A 14665-nucleotide genomic window follows, 5' to 3' on the forward strand; every position below is an offset into this window, starting at 1 on the left:
AGGTAGAAAAAGAGTTTGATCTCTTTGCGCTTTTAAAACAGCAGTTGGCGTTGAAGTAAGTATAACCCACTCAAATTTTTGAGTATTAAATATTGTTTTATTTTGACATGTAATTAAGAGTTTCTTAATTTATTTTTTTCTATTTGTCAGAATATATGTATTTATGTTTTATTTTCTTACCTTACCTAATGCACAACATTTGGCCATGTAAAATAAATTATAGATGTATAAATTTACATTTAAAAGTTAATTTCTAAAAACCGGAATTGAGGTCACGGCCAAGAAATATTAAAGGTTTTATATAAAAGGGTTGTAAAAGTTTTCAAGTATTCAACTTCTGTTTTCACTAATACTGCAAACTATTGAGCCACCTAATTCTATTGTCAATTAGCTTTTATCATTATGCAAATGAATGGGAACATAAACACTTATTGTCCTTCAAATTAATAGAGGTAAAGTTGGTTTTATATTCACACATTCGTTCATTTAGAAGTCTCTATATTGTTTACCATGTTACTTTAAATATTCGATCGGAATTTGCATGCAGTATGACTTGAAAACAGCATTAACACTGTTTATTTAACTGTGAACAATGCTGTCCTTTGATAGTCATTTGCTGCTAATATGATTTCCCTATTTAGTATTTGCAATGAATACTTTTCTGAAACGATATTATTAAGGAGAATGTCTGAATATCTGAATATAAAACCAACTTTACTTCTATTCAAATTAAAGTAAATTTGCTAATGAATCTTTACATTGTTCATTGTACTGGAGGAGTGAAGGAAATGTTGGAAGCAACTCAAGTTAAACACCTTAATAACATTGTTTTATTTTTTCAGATTAAGGTAAATAATTAGATTACAGATCTTCACATAAATGTACAAATACTCAGGACTGTAGTTTTATTTCAAACAGTCAATGAGCTTCATTATATGGACATTTAAAGGATGGGGCTCCATTACAATTGAACCACTTATTTTTGGTTACTTTTCTGGACTTTAAGCATCTCGGGACTCTCAGATTTCATCTAAAGTGTCTTCATTTGTGTTCTGAAGATGAGCAAAGTTCAGGTGGCAGACAATGCCTGAGTGCCTAGACTGCACTAAAACCCTAAATATAGCCTATGAAGTTGTAGAAATAGGAAAGTAGATGTCATAATTACAAGGATGACATTTGGATATTAATAGTAATGTGTTTTAGACCTGCAAGTCATCATAAAGTGGATTAAAAAAAAAGTTTTTCAAAATTGTCTTTAAAAAGTTTAGATTAAAGGTTTTGATCAACTTCAAATACTGTTTATCTGTGCCTCTCTCGTTGTGTGTGTGTGTGATAGAGAGAGAGAGAGAGAGCAGATATAGTAGAAAGTGGAAAACGAGGGAGAAATGTATCAATAAGTCATGACTGCAACAGTAAGTGGCAAAAAAATCTAAACAAAAAAGACTTTTATTTTGGCGTGGTGTGTGACGTCATAAGGCTGCGCCGCTCCTGCGCTGGAATTCAACTGGAGAAAGGTTTGTGTTTAAAACTTTTACAGAAATATAAACTGATTGAATAAAGTTTCAGGATTTTCATCCAATGCTAAATTATGACCCTGCTGTTTACAATATTATTTAACCCTTTATACAACGTAGTACTATTTTACTCACAGTAATGAAGGTCTATTGTTTGAATAAGTTAACAGAAATGTGTGTAATACATATTTTAATTACCTTTTCCTTTACCTGATTTCTTTTTGTTAATTACTCTCATATAAAGAAACTGTTGAAGCAAGTATTGAAGAGAAGTTATTTTGTTTTGTTTTAAACAGGACATTTTTATTGTTTTGTTAATTTTAAACAGGATAAAGTGTCTAAACTCAGAGAAAAACTCCTGCTGAAGCGACTGATCTCCACACTGTTATAAAGATGGCGTTTATTAAAGAGGAGAGTGAAGATGTGAAGATTGAAGAAACATTCACAGTCAAACAGGAAGATCTGCAGGAACAAACAGGTTGGTTTTCATTCTCAAAGACCAACTCAGTCATTTGATCCTCATTCAGATATATTTTAATAATAAGAACACTAATTTAATCCATCTTGCAGTTCTAAATGTGTGCTGCCTAGTTCTCCTTAATGCACATGAGCACTCATTGAAAGACAGGAATGAGTTTCTTTCGTTACTTCTTCTCATGTCTTTTGTCATTCATTTTATGTATTATTAGTCTCCTATTTTCTCTACCTTCTTAAGGTTATTGCTTTTCTTGTTCTCCTACTGTTTGTAAAGTGTCCTTAAGCACTGGCATAATCACATTTTGGCGAGCCATGGCGCACCAAGAAAAAGGAAAATCAACAGTCAGTGCAAGAAGTTTCAGTCACGTTGGGGCAAAGAATTTTTCTTCACAGAGGTCAGCGGGAAATGTATCTGTTTAATTTGCCAGAAATCAGTTGCAGTAATGAAGGAATATAATATTAAAAGACATTCAGAAACAAAGCATCAGGCCTTTAGCTCTTACACTGGTGCCGAATGAGATCAGAAAGTAAAACAATTAGCAGCGCCCTATCAGCTCAACAACAGCAGTTTTTTTTGTGCTATTAAAGTGCAAGAAAATTCTACACTGCACTGCAAAAAATGTTTTTTTATTTTTATTTATATTTTTTGTCTTGTTTCAAGTCCAAATATCTAAAAAATCTTAAATAAAGGAGAATTTTCTAATTTGTTTTGAGAAATAATATGCCAATATTAAGTGAGTTTTTCCTTAAAACAAGCTAAAATAATCTGCCAATGGGGTAAGCAAAATAATCTTGTTTTTTCTTTTGACATAAGATTATTTTGCTTACCCCATTGGCAGATTAATTTGCTTGTTTTAGGGAAAAAATGGCATATTAAGGAAAATATTAGCATTTCATTTCTCAAAACAAGACAATTTTTTGAGATTTTTTAGATATTTAGACTCAAAACAAGACAACAAAACATCTAAGTAAGAAAAGCATTTTTTGCAGTTTGGCTAGTTATGAGGTAGCTCAGCTAATCGCACAGCACAGGAAACCCTTCACTGAAGGAGAATTTATAAAGGATGAGTGTTGCAACTGTAATTTGCCCAGAGAAGATTCAAGTTTTTTAATAACGTAAGACTTTCTAGAAACACAGTTGGACGACCAAAATAAAATAATTTCTTAATAACATACACGCACACATCCATCCATCCATATATATATAAATATATATATAAATGTATATATATATATATATATATATATATATATATATATATGCATGTCTGTGTGATGTATGTAAAATTTGGCCCGGGACAACATTTGTTTTTGCATCTGGCCCTCGGCCCAAAAAGTTTGGACACCCCTGCCATAGAAGATATCTGCTATTACAGTGAGGGTGTTGGCTTAGTACTTTCCATTTGCATATGTCACGTTGATCACAATTCTCCTTTTTTCGATCAACTTTATGGGTTTAAAGTTGTTTCTAGAAGTTGTTGCTAGTTCTCACAGATAGTATTTGAGTTAGAATTACATCATTGTTATTATAATTTCCAGGACTATTTTAAACAGGGTTTCCGCTGGGTCTTAAAATGTCGTAAATTCCAAAATCTAAATTTCAGGCTTTAAAAAGTCCTAAATTTACTGAAATATTGTGTTGTATGTCTTAAATCTTTTTAAACAAGTCTTCATTTTCCTTTGTTCATGTTTTGCTACCCAATCTGGCCAAAACCCATACAGTCACCAACAATCCATCTCAATAAAACTTTCCACTTTATATTCAAAAAGGTCTTTTTAACTCCATTTATCATAATGGTTTAATTATTTACTAATGCACTATGCACTAATTTGAAATCTGCTGAATGAAATGGACACTAAAGTAATTAATTATTATAAAACATTGTACAGTATTCTAAACTATATGATGTTGCTGTGGGACGACATGAGGGGAAACAAAAATTATAGTGGAACAATAACATTTAGCATTGCACTGACTTCAAGTGGCCAACAAACTAGTCTAAAAATGATTTTTGCTGATTAAGAAATGGATTACAGCATGCTGATGATATGCAAAAAATTGTTAACCCAGGGTCATTCTAACTCTGGGTCATTCTAAGGGTGCTTTCACACCTACACTTTTGTTTCGGAACGTATCTCGTTTGCCCAGTTAGCGCGGTTCGATTGGCATATGTGAACAGGGCAATTGCGCTCTGTTCCGCGCCAAAGTAATCGCTCTGAGATCGCTTGAATGAGGTGGTCTCGGCTCGATTGAAACGAACCCTGGAGCGGTTCGATTGCAGTGAGAAAGCGATCCGATCCGAGCGCAGTTATATCACAGTGTTTTATGGATATGTAATAGGCTTACGGCTATATGAAGAGAGAGTTATGAATAGGGCGGGAAGTTTCGCGAGTCTCCGGATGCCCGCAAATGAGTGATGATCTCCCGGTAATCTCGCGTCTCCCTCCCGGTCCTCAAATAGGCATCGTCACGCACCCTTCTCACCTCTCCTCACTGCATCTCTCCTCAGACACGTCACGCGTGCGCACCCTGTTAATCACCACCAAACCACCACCTCTCCTGACAGCTTAGCGGGACGCTGCAAAATAAACCCTGACACTGACCAAGGAGAGATTACTCACACGTGACTTGTTTTAGCTCTTTTAGTCCGTTTAGAAACTTTGCAGTGTGAAAGCGAACCGCTCCAAGAGCAAAGAGCAACAATGTAACATTTGTAATCTCTGTTTCGGAACAACTGAATCTATTCACAGGTGTGAAAGCACCCTAACTCTGGATAAACAGAATCCTGACCACCATATAACAGGAAGAAAAAGAAATTGTCTTTCTCGCCTCATTATGGATTTAGTTTCATCGGCTAGACACCGGCCTCACAGCTCCGTGAATGTCAGTACTGTCACTTATTGTTCTGCGATCGGTTAATGTAGCTTGTGTGAATGCTACTTGACTAAAATAATAGCTTTGCTACACAAAAGCTATTTAATTAAAAAAGTAGTGACACTACCACCACACTACTGAGAAATGTAGATAAGCTAGTAGCGTCACTACTTGCAGCGACGCTACTGCCCAACACTGTGTGATGGCAATATTTCTAATGTAGAAATATCTTCATTACTGATAGCCAAAGCTGTTTCAGTAACCAAAGAGGTCTCCAGTGTACAGAACTGCACAATAGGTGATTGGTGCTGATGAGCAGTACTTCACACGATGTGTTTGGCACCCCTCATATAGTAATCCAGGGCCGTAACACCCATCTGTACCTCGGGTACTCTGATTAGGTTTTGCATATAAATACTTGGGCTTGACACATTTGTTTCAGACTGTTATTTGCCTATTACATTCTAAATGATGTAAATTCTAGTACATAATTTTTTAACTGTACCTTTAGAACCTTATAACAGCAATAAAAGCAGCATCGAAGCAGTCTTCTTTTAGTGATTCCACCTCTTCACGGAGACTGTCAGACTGATCTGGTGTATTAAAAAACTATTGTGGGTTCTGGAACTGAACAATAATGGTGTTCATGATGCTGGACATTCACTGGCACTAGATCCTCATCAATTTAAGAGTAAATCTCCCTTCTTTGCCATCCTCTGATGCGTTTAGGTTTCGCCGCAAAATTAAATTTTTGCTGTAGAACGCGCAATGCGGACATAAAGAACCTGACTGATATTCTACCGGAACCATGTCAGCAGAGTTCATGCATATCCATAAACTATAACTTCTATGTCTATGTTAAGCGGTTTTGAAACTATTTACATTGTAAAAGCAGTAGATAAATAAAGATTAATTGAATTGAATCTGCTTAAATGTGTACACGTTAATGGACCAAACACAATATGATTTGATTTATTTTACATTTACTGTGCATCAAAATTACAGTGTGTGTAGCCAATGTTTCCAGTGTTTTTTTCACTTTTCAGCTTTTGATGAGAGTTTTTAAGACTTGATAACAACTAGTGTTTTTTTTTCAGACCTAATTGAAGAGAAAGAGGAGAGTAAAGATGAGGAACATCATGTCAAAATTGAGGAAAAAAATAATTTACAGACTGATGGTATTTTGAAAAGGAGAGACAAGAATCATTTCACCTGCACTCAGTGTGGAAAGAGTTTTGGAAGAAAAGGCGATCTTAAGATTCACATGAGGATCCACACTGGAGAGAAACCATTCACATGCACTCAGTGTGGGAAGAGTTTCAGCCAATCATCTCACCTTAATTATCACATGATGATTCACACTGGAGAGAAACCATTCACATGCATTCAGTGTAGGAAGAGTTTTAACTTTTCATCAAACCTTCATCGACACATGAGGATCCACACTGGAGAGAAACCATTCACATGCAACCAGTGTGGGAAGAGTTTTCGCCAAAAATCAAACCTTAATCTACACATGAGGATCCACACTAGAAAGAAACCATTCACATGCACTCAATGTGGGAAGAGTTTCAACCGCTCATCAGACCTTTATAAACACATGAGAATCCACACTGGAGAGAAACCATTCACATGCACTCAGTGTGGGAAGAGTTACAACCACATATCACACCTTAATCAACACATGATGATCCACACTGGAGAGAAACCATTCCAATGCACTCAGTGTAGGAAGAGTTTTAAAATTTCATCAAACCTTTATAGACACATGAGGATCCACACTGGAGAGAAACCATTCACATGCCCTCAGTGTGGGAAGAGTTTCAGTCAATCATCACACCTTAATAAACACATCATGAGCCACACTGGAGAGAAACCGTTCATGTCTAATCATCTTGTTTAATCCCACCCCTTTTGGCAGTGGCGTACAACAGAATTTCGCATACTCAATAGTGATAGGAAGTTCAGATTATTTTACTGACTCGGATCTTTGAGTCTCGTTCATCGAAATGAACAAATCTTTTTTCGAGTCATTTCGTTCATTTGGTTCAATTTGCCAAAATATTATTAAAATGTTACGAATTGCTTCCAAACACATCTACAACTAGCCCAGAAGGCTCATCCCTTCAACAAATAAGTCATAAATAGATTATAAAAAGAAGAAAATAATAATTCAATGTTTACCTGCTCTTTTGTTTATAGGCATTGTTGTCTGTTTGCTCAGCTCACCTCTTCATGTCTTTAAATGTCAGTGGTGCGTTCACGTTACAATGACAGTCACATATAATCTTAACCAATGTACCCAGTCTGAGCTGATAGGAGCCATGATAATAAGTTCACCTTTCGAGTCTTCTGGTTCTTGAGTCGTTCGTTCATCATGTGACAGAATAACTCAAACCAGAGGACTCGAGAGTTGAATAAATCAATTCTTTTTTTTTTTTTGGCTCTAAACTCATATGATTGGCCCGTGATGAACGAATGACTCAAACCCGAGGACTCGAGAGGTGAACAGATCAATTCTTTTTCTGGCTCTAAATGCATATGATTGGCATATAAATGCATATGTTTGGCTGTAGTCTTTCATGTGGTGAACAAACGACTCGATAGAGGACTCGAAAAATGAACTAATCTTGTCTCGCACTACACAACGTGCACATGAGCGAATTAATGAATCTTTTAGTTAATCCGAGTCATTCATTCATTTTGTCACATAACATGAAAGAAAGCATAAGAGATGAGTTATTTAATAAATCAAATAATCTTTGTGAATAGTTTTGTAACATGATGCTGCCAGCATTAGACACTTAAACACTGTTTATTTGTTGTTTATTGTTTTATTATTATTATTTTACCAGAAAAGCTTTTATAACAAATCAGATTACTTTATAAATCACAACAATAAAATAAGCAAAAGAAAAACAAAATAGTGCACATCAAGCTAGGCTTTTTAATAAATAAAAACAAGTAAGCTTTAAATTAAATAACACATTTGTGCCATTAAAGCTTTATATCAAATATGGCAACTCTTCCCAGTAGATGTTTTTATAAAACAGCAATTTAAGTGAAAGATATTATAAATAAAAAACAAAAGCCACAGGGGCTAATGAGCTTAACAACTTGACTTGAGAATACAACAGTGCAACAGTTATTTTTAAAAAAAAAATAAAATTAAATTAAATAAGCTTTAAAACAATACTGTGTGGCTTTACTTGTTGGACTTGGCTTAAGGTTTGTTAGCATTTAAAAACACAAGCTCTGAACCTTTAATAGGCTGAGTCTGTTTCTTCTTGTGTCATTAGTTGTTGGTCGCAGGATAAAAGATGCTAAATGAGTAAATGCAAATTAAATCTTTCTTTATACAAATATTAGACCAACACATAAAGTCTGCATAGGAAAACATTATCAAACAAAAATGGGGTATAAATGAACAAATTACAAATCACTTGTAATTGTAGAATTTATTAATTTATAACCTAGCTTAGTGTTTGTTTTCTGATAGCAAGCCAGCAAATAGACAAATCAATATATATATATATATATATATATATATATATATATATATATATATATATATATATATACTAGATATAAACCACATATCCAGTAGAAAAAAAGTAACAATAACTTAGCGACAATAGGACAGAACTTTTTTATTTGTTAGAAAATGCTTTTTAGGTACACATTGTTTGATGATTTTATAAAAAGTTTAAAATATAATCATATGATGCAACAAAAATTCAGTTTTACATAAATATTATTGACTGAGGTTCTCGTTGCAGTGTACAGTGGAACTACAGTTTAAGATCAGATATGCACATAATAATGTAAGGATGGCTAAATCTCTCCATAATATTAAAATCTGCAAACTGTTATGGAACTCCACACGAGACAAGACCGTGAGAATGGTCAGTCACTAAAACAATAAACTTTCTAATTTGAGAAGAAGATCAGCTAGAAAACCAGTTGTTCAGGTTGTCTCGATCATGCATCCTGAGCCCCCTTCTTTGTCCTGGACTTTACCTTCTCCACCAGAGCAGCTCACTCACATTTCACACCGAATCTTTAAGTTTTAATATGGTGTATCTTGTGGCTTTATATTCATGTTTGGTGTGATTTGAAATGTCTCTATGTGATTGGTAAAGTGGTCTTAATTTCACTGTAATATTTTACAATCTCCTTTATATCAGTTAATTTGGGTTTTGACTTTGAAAAGATCTTTGCCAGATGCTCCACTCCAGGCAAAATGGTCTTCGCATCAACTCATGACCAGGCAAGAGTCTTGGTGAAGCTTTTATTGTCTTGAATTTATGATGATTTGAGTATTTAGGCAAAGGGTGCAGAAGTGTCCGTGGGATCCTGTAGACAGGATACCCCATTGCAGGTTGTGAATCTCTGAGCTCTGCATCAGGACTTATATGCTGCAATGTATTTCTACATGTTCAGGTATTCCTCTTTAACTCTTCAATGTATATTTGAGTAATTGATGTTGTACAATCTTGATTGGCTTATTTTGTTTAATTATGTGAACTGCAATGGAAAATCTTTTCCTGACAAATAAATGTAAAATTCTTGTTTAACTCTAATATCTCCTGAAATCATTTAAATGTAGTAGATTGTTTAGGCTGATGTTTCCGCAGCCTACAACCAGGATTAGTCATCTATTTAGGCACAATGGATGGAGCATGGGCACAGCATTGGAGACCTGTTGATTTCTGACAATCACTGATGATATAATCTAGGGGCTAAATCAAACTTTCTTTAAGTATGTGCAAGCATGGGGCGGCCTATTGTTACTTAAAGGAAATTAGCATATCTGCTAAGAATCGGAACTGGAGAAGATGTGTCCGTTTGCAGATGAAACTGCCCAGCCATACTGACTCTAAGCGACTTTGAGTAAACGATGAAACATTAATTGAATATAAGGATTTATAAGGGTAATCAATCTAAATTAGACCTAATCACAACCTGTAAGGTAATCAGCTTGAATTAGATGAATCTAAATCTAAAATTATTATAAATTGGAGTCAGATTAAAATTCAGAGCTAAAAACAAATTAAAATAAATTTTAACGAACAAAAATATTTCTTTTCACATGTGCTAAAAGGTTTACACGCATTTAGCCTTCACCCATGCTGTTAGTTCCATCATGGGACTAATAGAAGGACCCTTACATGTGTGTGTATTTATATAGTTTATAACCATAATAGTTCTACAGTTTCTTCTATTTCACTTGTTGATTTCTATTTTATTTAAATAGTGTATTTATTTTGTTAAAAAGCCCATATTATGGGTTTTTGAAAATGCCCTTCCATGTAGTGTGTAACACAGCTCTAAGTAAGTGAAATATCCAGCTAAGGCTTAAATCTGTAAGTGTACACTGTTTAAAACTGTTGATTCATCTATAAAAGAGTCGACTCATAGTTCTTCAAATGAGTCGTCTTGATAACGGGTCATTAGGTGTTTTGTGATGTTGTATCTACGAAACACAAGTAGTTGTGTGCGCAAACCTGGGAGATTTGAAACCTGCGGCCTCGCCCAATAACACAGAAAAAAGCCACACACACACACACACGCGCCAGTCGAATGTGACGTCACACTGTGCAGATGGATATTATTGAGTCTCCATCCAAAGATGAAACCTCAGCATTAGCCCAGCCTTGAGCAGTTTGAGTGCTTCTGGAAACTTCATGCTTTAGACTGGGTGTATATTACATGCTTAATATTCAATTTTTAGACTGTGTGTGTGTGTGTGTGTGTGTGTGTGTGTGTAGGCCTATTATTATTTAAAATAAAATTTAAAAATAAAAATGATTATATTATGTAAAAAAATATTATTCTTTATAATTATATCCAGTTCCCCTAAAACTTTGCTTAAATACCATATACATTTATTAAATAAATAAAACCAAGAAGTAAATAACTGTTTGGTCTGACAAGTTTTCAGGACATATGAAATTTCAGCACAACACTAACTAACTAGTCTCACTCACACACACACACACACACTTGTACACACTCTCACTAACACACTCACTCTTGTACATGCTCTCTCACACACACCTACATTCTATCTCAATTCAATTCAGAAATACTTTTTTAGCATGACTGTAAATGATACAATGTTGCCAACACAAACACATCGACATCTCACAGACACATGTACATGCTCTCACTCACAAAGATAAGCCCTCCCTCTCACACACACACACACACTTCTACATGCTTTCTCATAAACATGTACTGGCTCTCTCTCTTACACACACTACTACATGCTGTCTTTCACTCACACACACACAAACAAATGTGCATTTGATACTTATATAATTTTACGTGCTCATTAGGCTTACGATAGGTGGTTGCATTGTAATTATTTGGTCATAAAGGTATTAATTGTTTTAAATAGTTTTTCAGCTAATAATGTTTGTGATGTCATACATGCTACAAAAGGCTTTTGAAGCTGACAAGACGTGGAGCAACCATGACCAGAGCGTTCCAGAGAGAAGGTGTCTCTCAAAATGCAGTGGCCCAGCTCGCTGCAATTGCAGAGCTGTACTTTGCGAACAGGGAGCAATTTAACAGAATCAGCTTCACACCAGGAAAATGAACAGAGTTCGCTCAAAAGTGTAGAGACCTCATTTTTGGAGATTTTTGCATAAAGGTTGTATCAATGAAAAGGAAGGGTTCTTTTGTATGTTTCTTTGTTCAATAATGCTCCGGTTTACTGTTGGTAAAATGTAGAAGCAAAAACCTACAGCACAATAAGCTTAGCTTATAATTCCAAAAAAATAATAATATTGAAATCAGATGCAAAAACCTTTAAATTCCGACTAAATTCATTAATTTTCTTTTCAGCTTAGTCCCTTTATTAGTCTGGAGTTGCTACAATGGAATAACCCAAGAGCTTATCCAGCACCATCCATGTTTTACACAACAGATGCCCTTCCAGCTGCAATGCATCACTGGGAAACATCCAAACACACACACATATATATATTTGAGCCTACTCAATTTACCTGTACCACATGTCTTTGGATTTGTGGAGGAAACCAGAGCACCCAGAGGACACCCACACAAACACAGGGAGAACATGCAAACTCCACACAGAAATGCCACCTGACCTAGCTGAGGCTCGAACCAACAAATTTCTTACTGTGAGGCGAACGTTCTACCCTCAGCGCCACCACATTGCCGGCAATTTAATTGTTATTCTAAAATTAGTTTTTTTTTCAGCCTACTGTTTGAAAGATAATAAAAAAATATTTGCCACAAAAATAGTTAAATTGCAGAGCTGAGACTTAAAAAATATATACATTTTAGGAAAAAATGTGTATGGTGGCTGCATGGTGGTGCAGTGGGTAGCATGTTCGCCTCACAGCAAGAAGGTCACTAGTTCGAGCCTAAGCTGGGTCAGTTGGTGTTTCTGTGTGGAGTTTGCATGTTCTCCCCATGTTCGTGTGGGTTTCCTCTGGGTGCTCTGGTTTCCCTGACAAATCCAAAAACATGTGATCAAGACGGCGGAAGGGCCACAGCACTTTAGAGTCATGCACACCAATCAGGTAAAAACCTGTCGACTATGCATGAGCTCAGAAAATGTGATGAAGGAACGCCCAGAATTCAGGTGCTTCAAATGTGACGAAAGGGGACATTTCGCAAGGACCTGTACAGCTGTGTCGGGCCCGGATTGTAAATTGGCCCTGATACCTGCAGGGAGCTTGTTACGCTGAGTTGGCTTTGTCCGCTCGATTGACCAACGCGTACGCCTTGTTTTATCCTTGCAGGCCTAACTTCGCTGGTGAAAGCACTTGTGAGGTTTCTGTAGTGTAGTGGTCATCACGTTCGCCTAACACGCGAAAGGTCCTCGGTTCGAAACCAAGCGGAAACAGTGCTCTTCTTTTTCTGTCGCAAACTTGCGTAGAATCTGATTTCTTTTAGCTTTGTGTTGTGCATGAGCAGGTGGCCAGTGCGTTTGCTGGCCCTTCACGGTGCAGACCGTACAAGACAGCTCTATAAAAAAAGACTATATACTTGAAGCAGCACTGGCCTATTGGTTTCCGTAGTGTAGTGTTTATCATGTTTGCATTACACGCTAAAGGTCTCCTGTTCGAAACTGGGCGGAAGCATACAATTAGCGGACACTTTTGTCCAAAGCGACATACAATAGTGGAGGTATTCAACAAGACGAGGCAATGCATACGAAAAAGGGCTATTTATTCCAAGTAATTTGTTTGTGCTCAGAGAATTTAGTGCTGGAGTAGGAGTTTCGTTTTCTTTAGAGAGAGGGATATTCACCGGGGTTCGGGTGTACTCTGAAGAGATGGGTGTTAGCTGTCGTTTGAAGGACACCGGTGTATCCGTAATCCGAGTGGGAATGGGAAGGTGATTCCACCAGCGTAGAACATTGAATGAAAACATTGTGGAAAGTGACTTTCCGTCTCTCTGCGCTGGCACCACAAGACAGTGCTCTCACCCTAACCGGAGGCTCCTGTGGTTATCACGATGGCTTTACAAGCGGAGGGTCTCCTGTTAGCAACTGGGCGGAAACATTCAGATTTGCTTTTACGCACATTCTCAATTGGCTCTCTGCTCACTGGATGATCCACGATACAAGGGCATGGATCTGTCAAATGTCATGACTTGACGTTGTACGAGGATTTGACGAAAAAAATGCCCTGCAAACCTTAAAAAGCAACACCATCCCAGGACAATTCTTTTGATCCCCTTTCAGTGCACTTGCATTAAAGCCCGCGTGATGCGGCACTTTGTCAGTGCTACTGTATCATTCGGACATGGGGGCAGAGAGTTAAAGAATTCAGCCTGAGCGCACTGCCGCAGGCTCGGTTTGTCAGAAGTGGGATTCGAACCCACGCCTCCAGGGGAGACTGCGACCTGAACGCAGCGCCTTAGACCGCTCGGCCATCCTGACATGCAAGCTTGGCAGGAGCTGTCTCCTGGGAGCCACACCGCAGTACCGTGACATGGAATCTGGTGCTTCACAGCTTGCCCAGCTCCGGCTGTCCAGCTCATTGGCGCTGCAGGCAGCTAATCTGTGCTCGCCTCCTGGGGCTGCGCCTAGTTTCAATAGCCAACACTTGACAGCTGTCATTGCTTACGGCCACACCACCCTGAGGGGGCTATAGAGCAAACAGGAAGTGAGTTGGCAGCAGTAAGGAGAGAAAGGCTCTTCCCATTTTGTTTGTCTACCTTTTTGTTTATTGACCTTGAGTGTTTTTGTTTGTTTGTTTTCTTTTTGTCTTTAAAAACCACCTAACAGCAGCATTTTGCTGACTGAAGGGTGGTTATGTAGTGTGTTTTATTTTTAATCATGGACAGATTCCCCGGCAACGACATGGAAATGGAGGGACTTGCAAGAAAGGATAAAGAAAATGGGCTGGATAATAGACGGAGAGGTAAAGAAAATGGACTTGACAACAGACAAAGAGATAAATAAAATGAAGAGCCCGGCCAACGAAGAGGTGAGAAAGGTAAGGATAAGCAAGATGTACAAAGAAGAGTATGCACAAAGGAAGCAACAGTAACTGTAGAAGTAGAAAATGTAAAAGATGCAAGAAGATTTGATATAACCAAAGCAGTCACGGGGCTGATTGGAGAAGGAAGAATGCTGGCGGTGAGACCCAAACAAACAAAGGGAGTATGAAGTAACAATGGAGACTGAAGATGACACCGAAATTTTAATAGACAATGGATTGACAATTAAAGGAGTGAAATCTGAAGTACGGAGGTTACAAAACAGAGACTATGTTGTTTCGTTCAAGCATCTGCCTGTTTACCTAGCAAATGA

General features: G+C 37.0%; 2 protein-coding genes and 2 non-coding genes across 6 annotated transcripts in view; 2 read left to right on the forward strand and 2 right to left on the reverse strand.

Moving 5' to 3' along the window:
- The window catches only part of LOC100536192 (protein NLRC3-like), a 122228-nt gene that overhangs the window by 43427 nt on the left and 64136 nt on the right, over window positions 1-14665 (reverse strand). The gene's annotated exons all lie outside the window — the stretch shown is intronic.
- Window positions 1459-8034, forward strand: LOC137490987 (uncharacterized). Of its 3 annotated transcripts, XM_073948897.1 has the most exons (4): window positions 1459-1514; window positions 1843-1992; window positions 2266-2386; window positions 5964-8013. In XM_073948897.1, exon 4 carries the CDS (start codon window positions 6131-6133, stop codon window positions 6767-6769), a length of 639 nt encoding a protein of 212 aa, XP_073804998.1. In that variant the 5' UTR covers window positions 1459-1514; window positions 1843-1992; window positions 2266-2386; window positions 5964-6130; the 3' UTR covers window positions 6770-8013. The 3 variants fall into 3 exon arrangements, with proteins under 3 accessions (XP_073804998.1, XP_068076119.1, XP_073804997.1); XM_068220018.2 differs by lacking the exon at window positions 2266-2386 and having other exon boundaries at window positions 5964-8034; XM_073948896.1 differs by lacking the exon at window positions 2266-2386 and having other exon boundaries at window positions 1811-1992; window positions 5964-8019.
- On the forward strand, window positions 12676-12748 carry trnav-aac (transfer RNA valine (anticodon AAC)). The gene has a single exon. It is a non-coding gene; the product is annotated as a tRNA-Val (tRNA).
- Window positions 13707-13789, reverse strand: trnal-cag (transfer RNA leucine (anticodon CAG)). Its single transcript has one exon. It is a non-coding gene; the product is annotated as a tRNA-Leu (tRNA).

Source organism: Danio rerio, chromosome 4 (genome assembly GCF_049306965.1).
Source record: "Danio rerio strain Tuebingen ecotype United States chromosome 4, GRCz12tu, whole genome shotgun sequence".
Taxonomy (NCBI): Eukaryota; Metazoa; Chordata; class Actinopteri; order Cypriniformes; family Danionidae; genus Danio; species Danio rerio.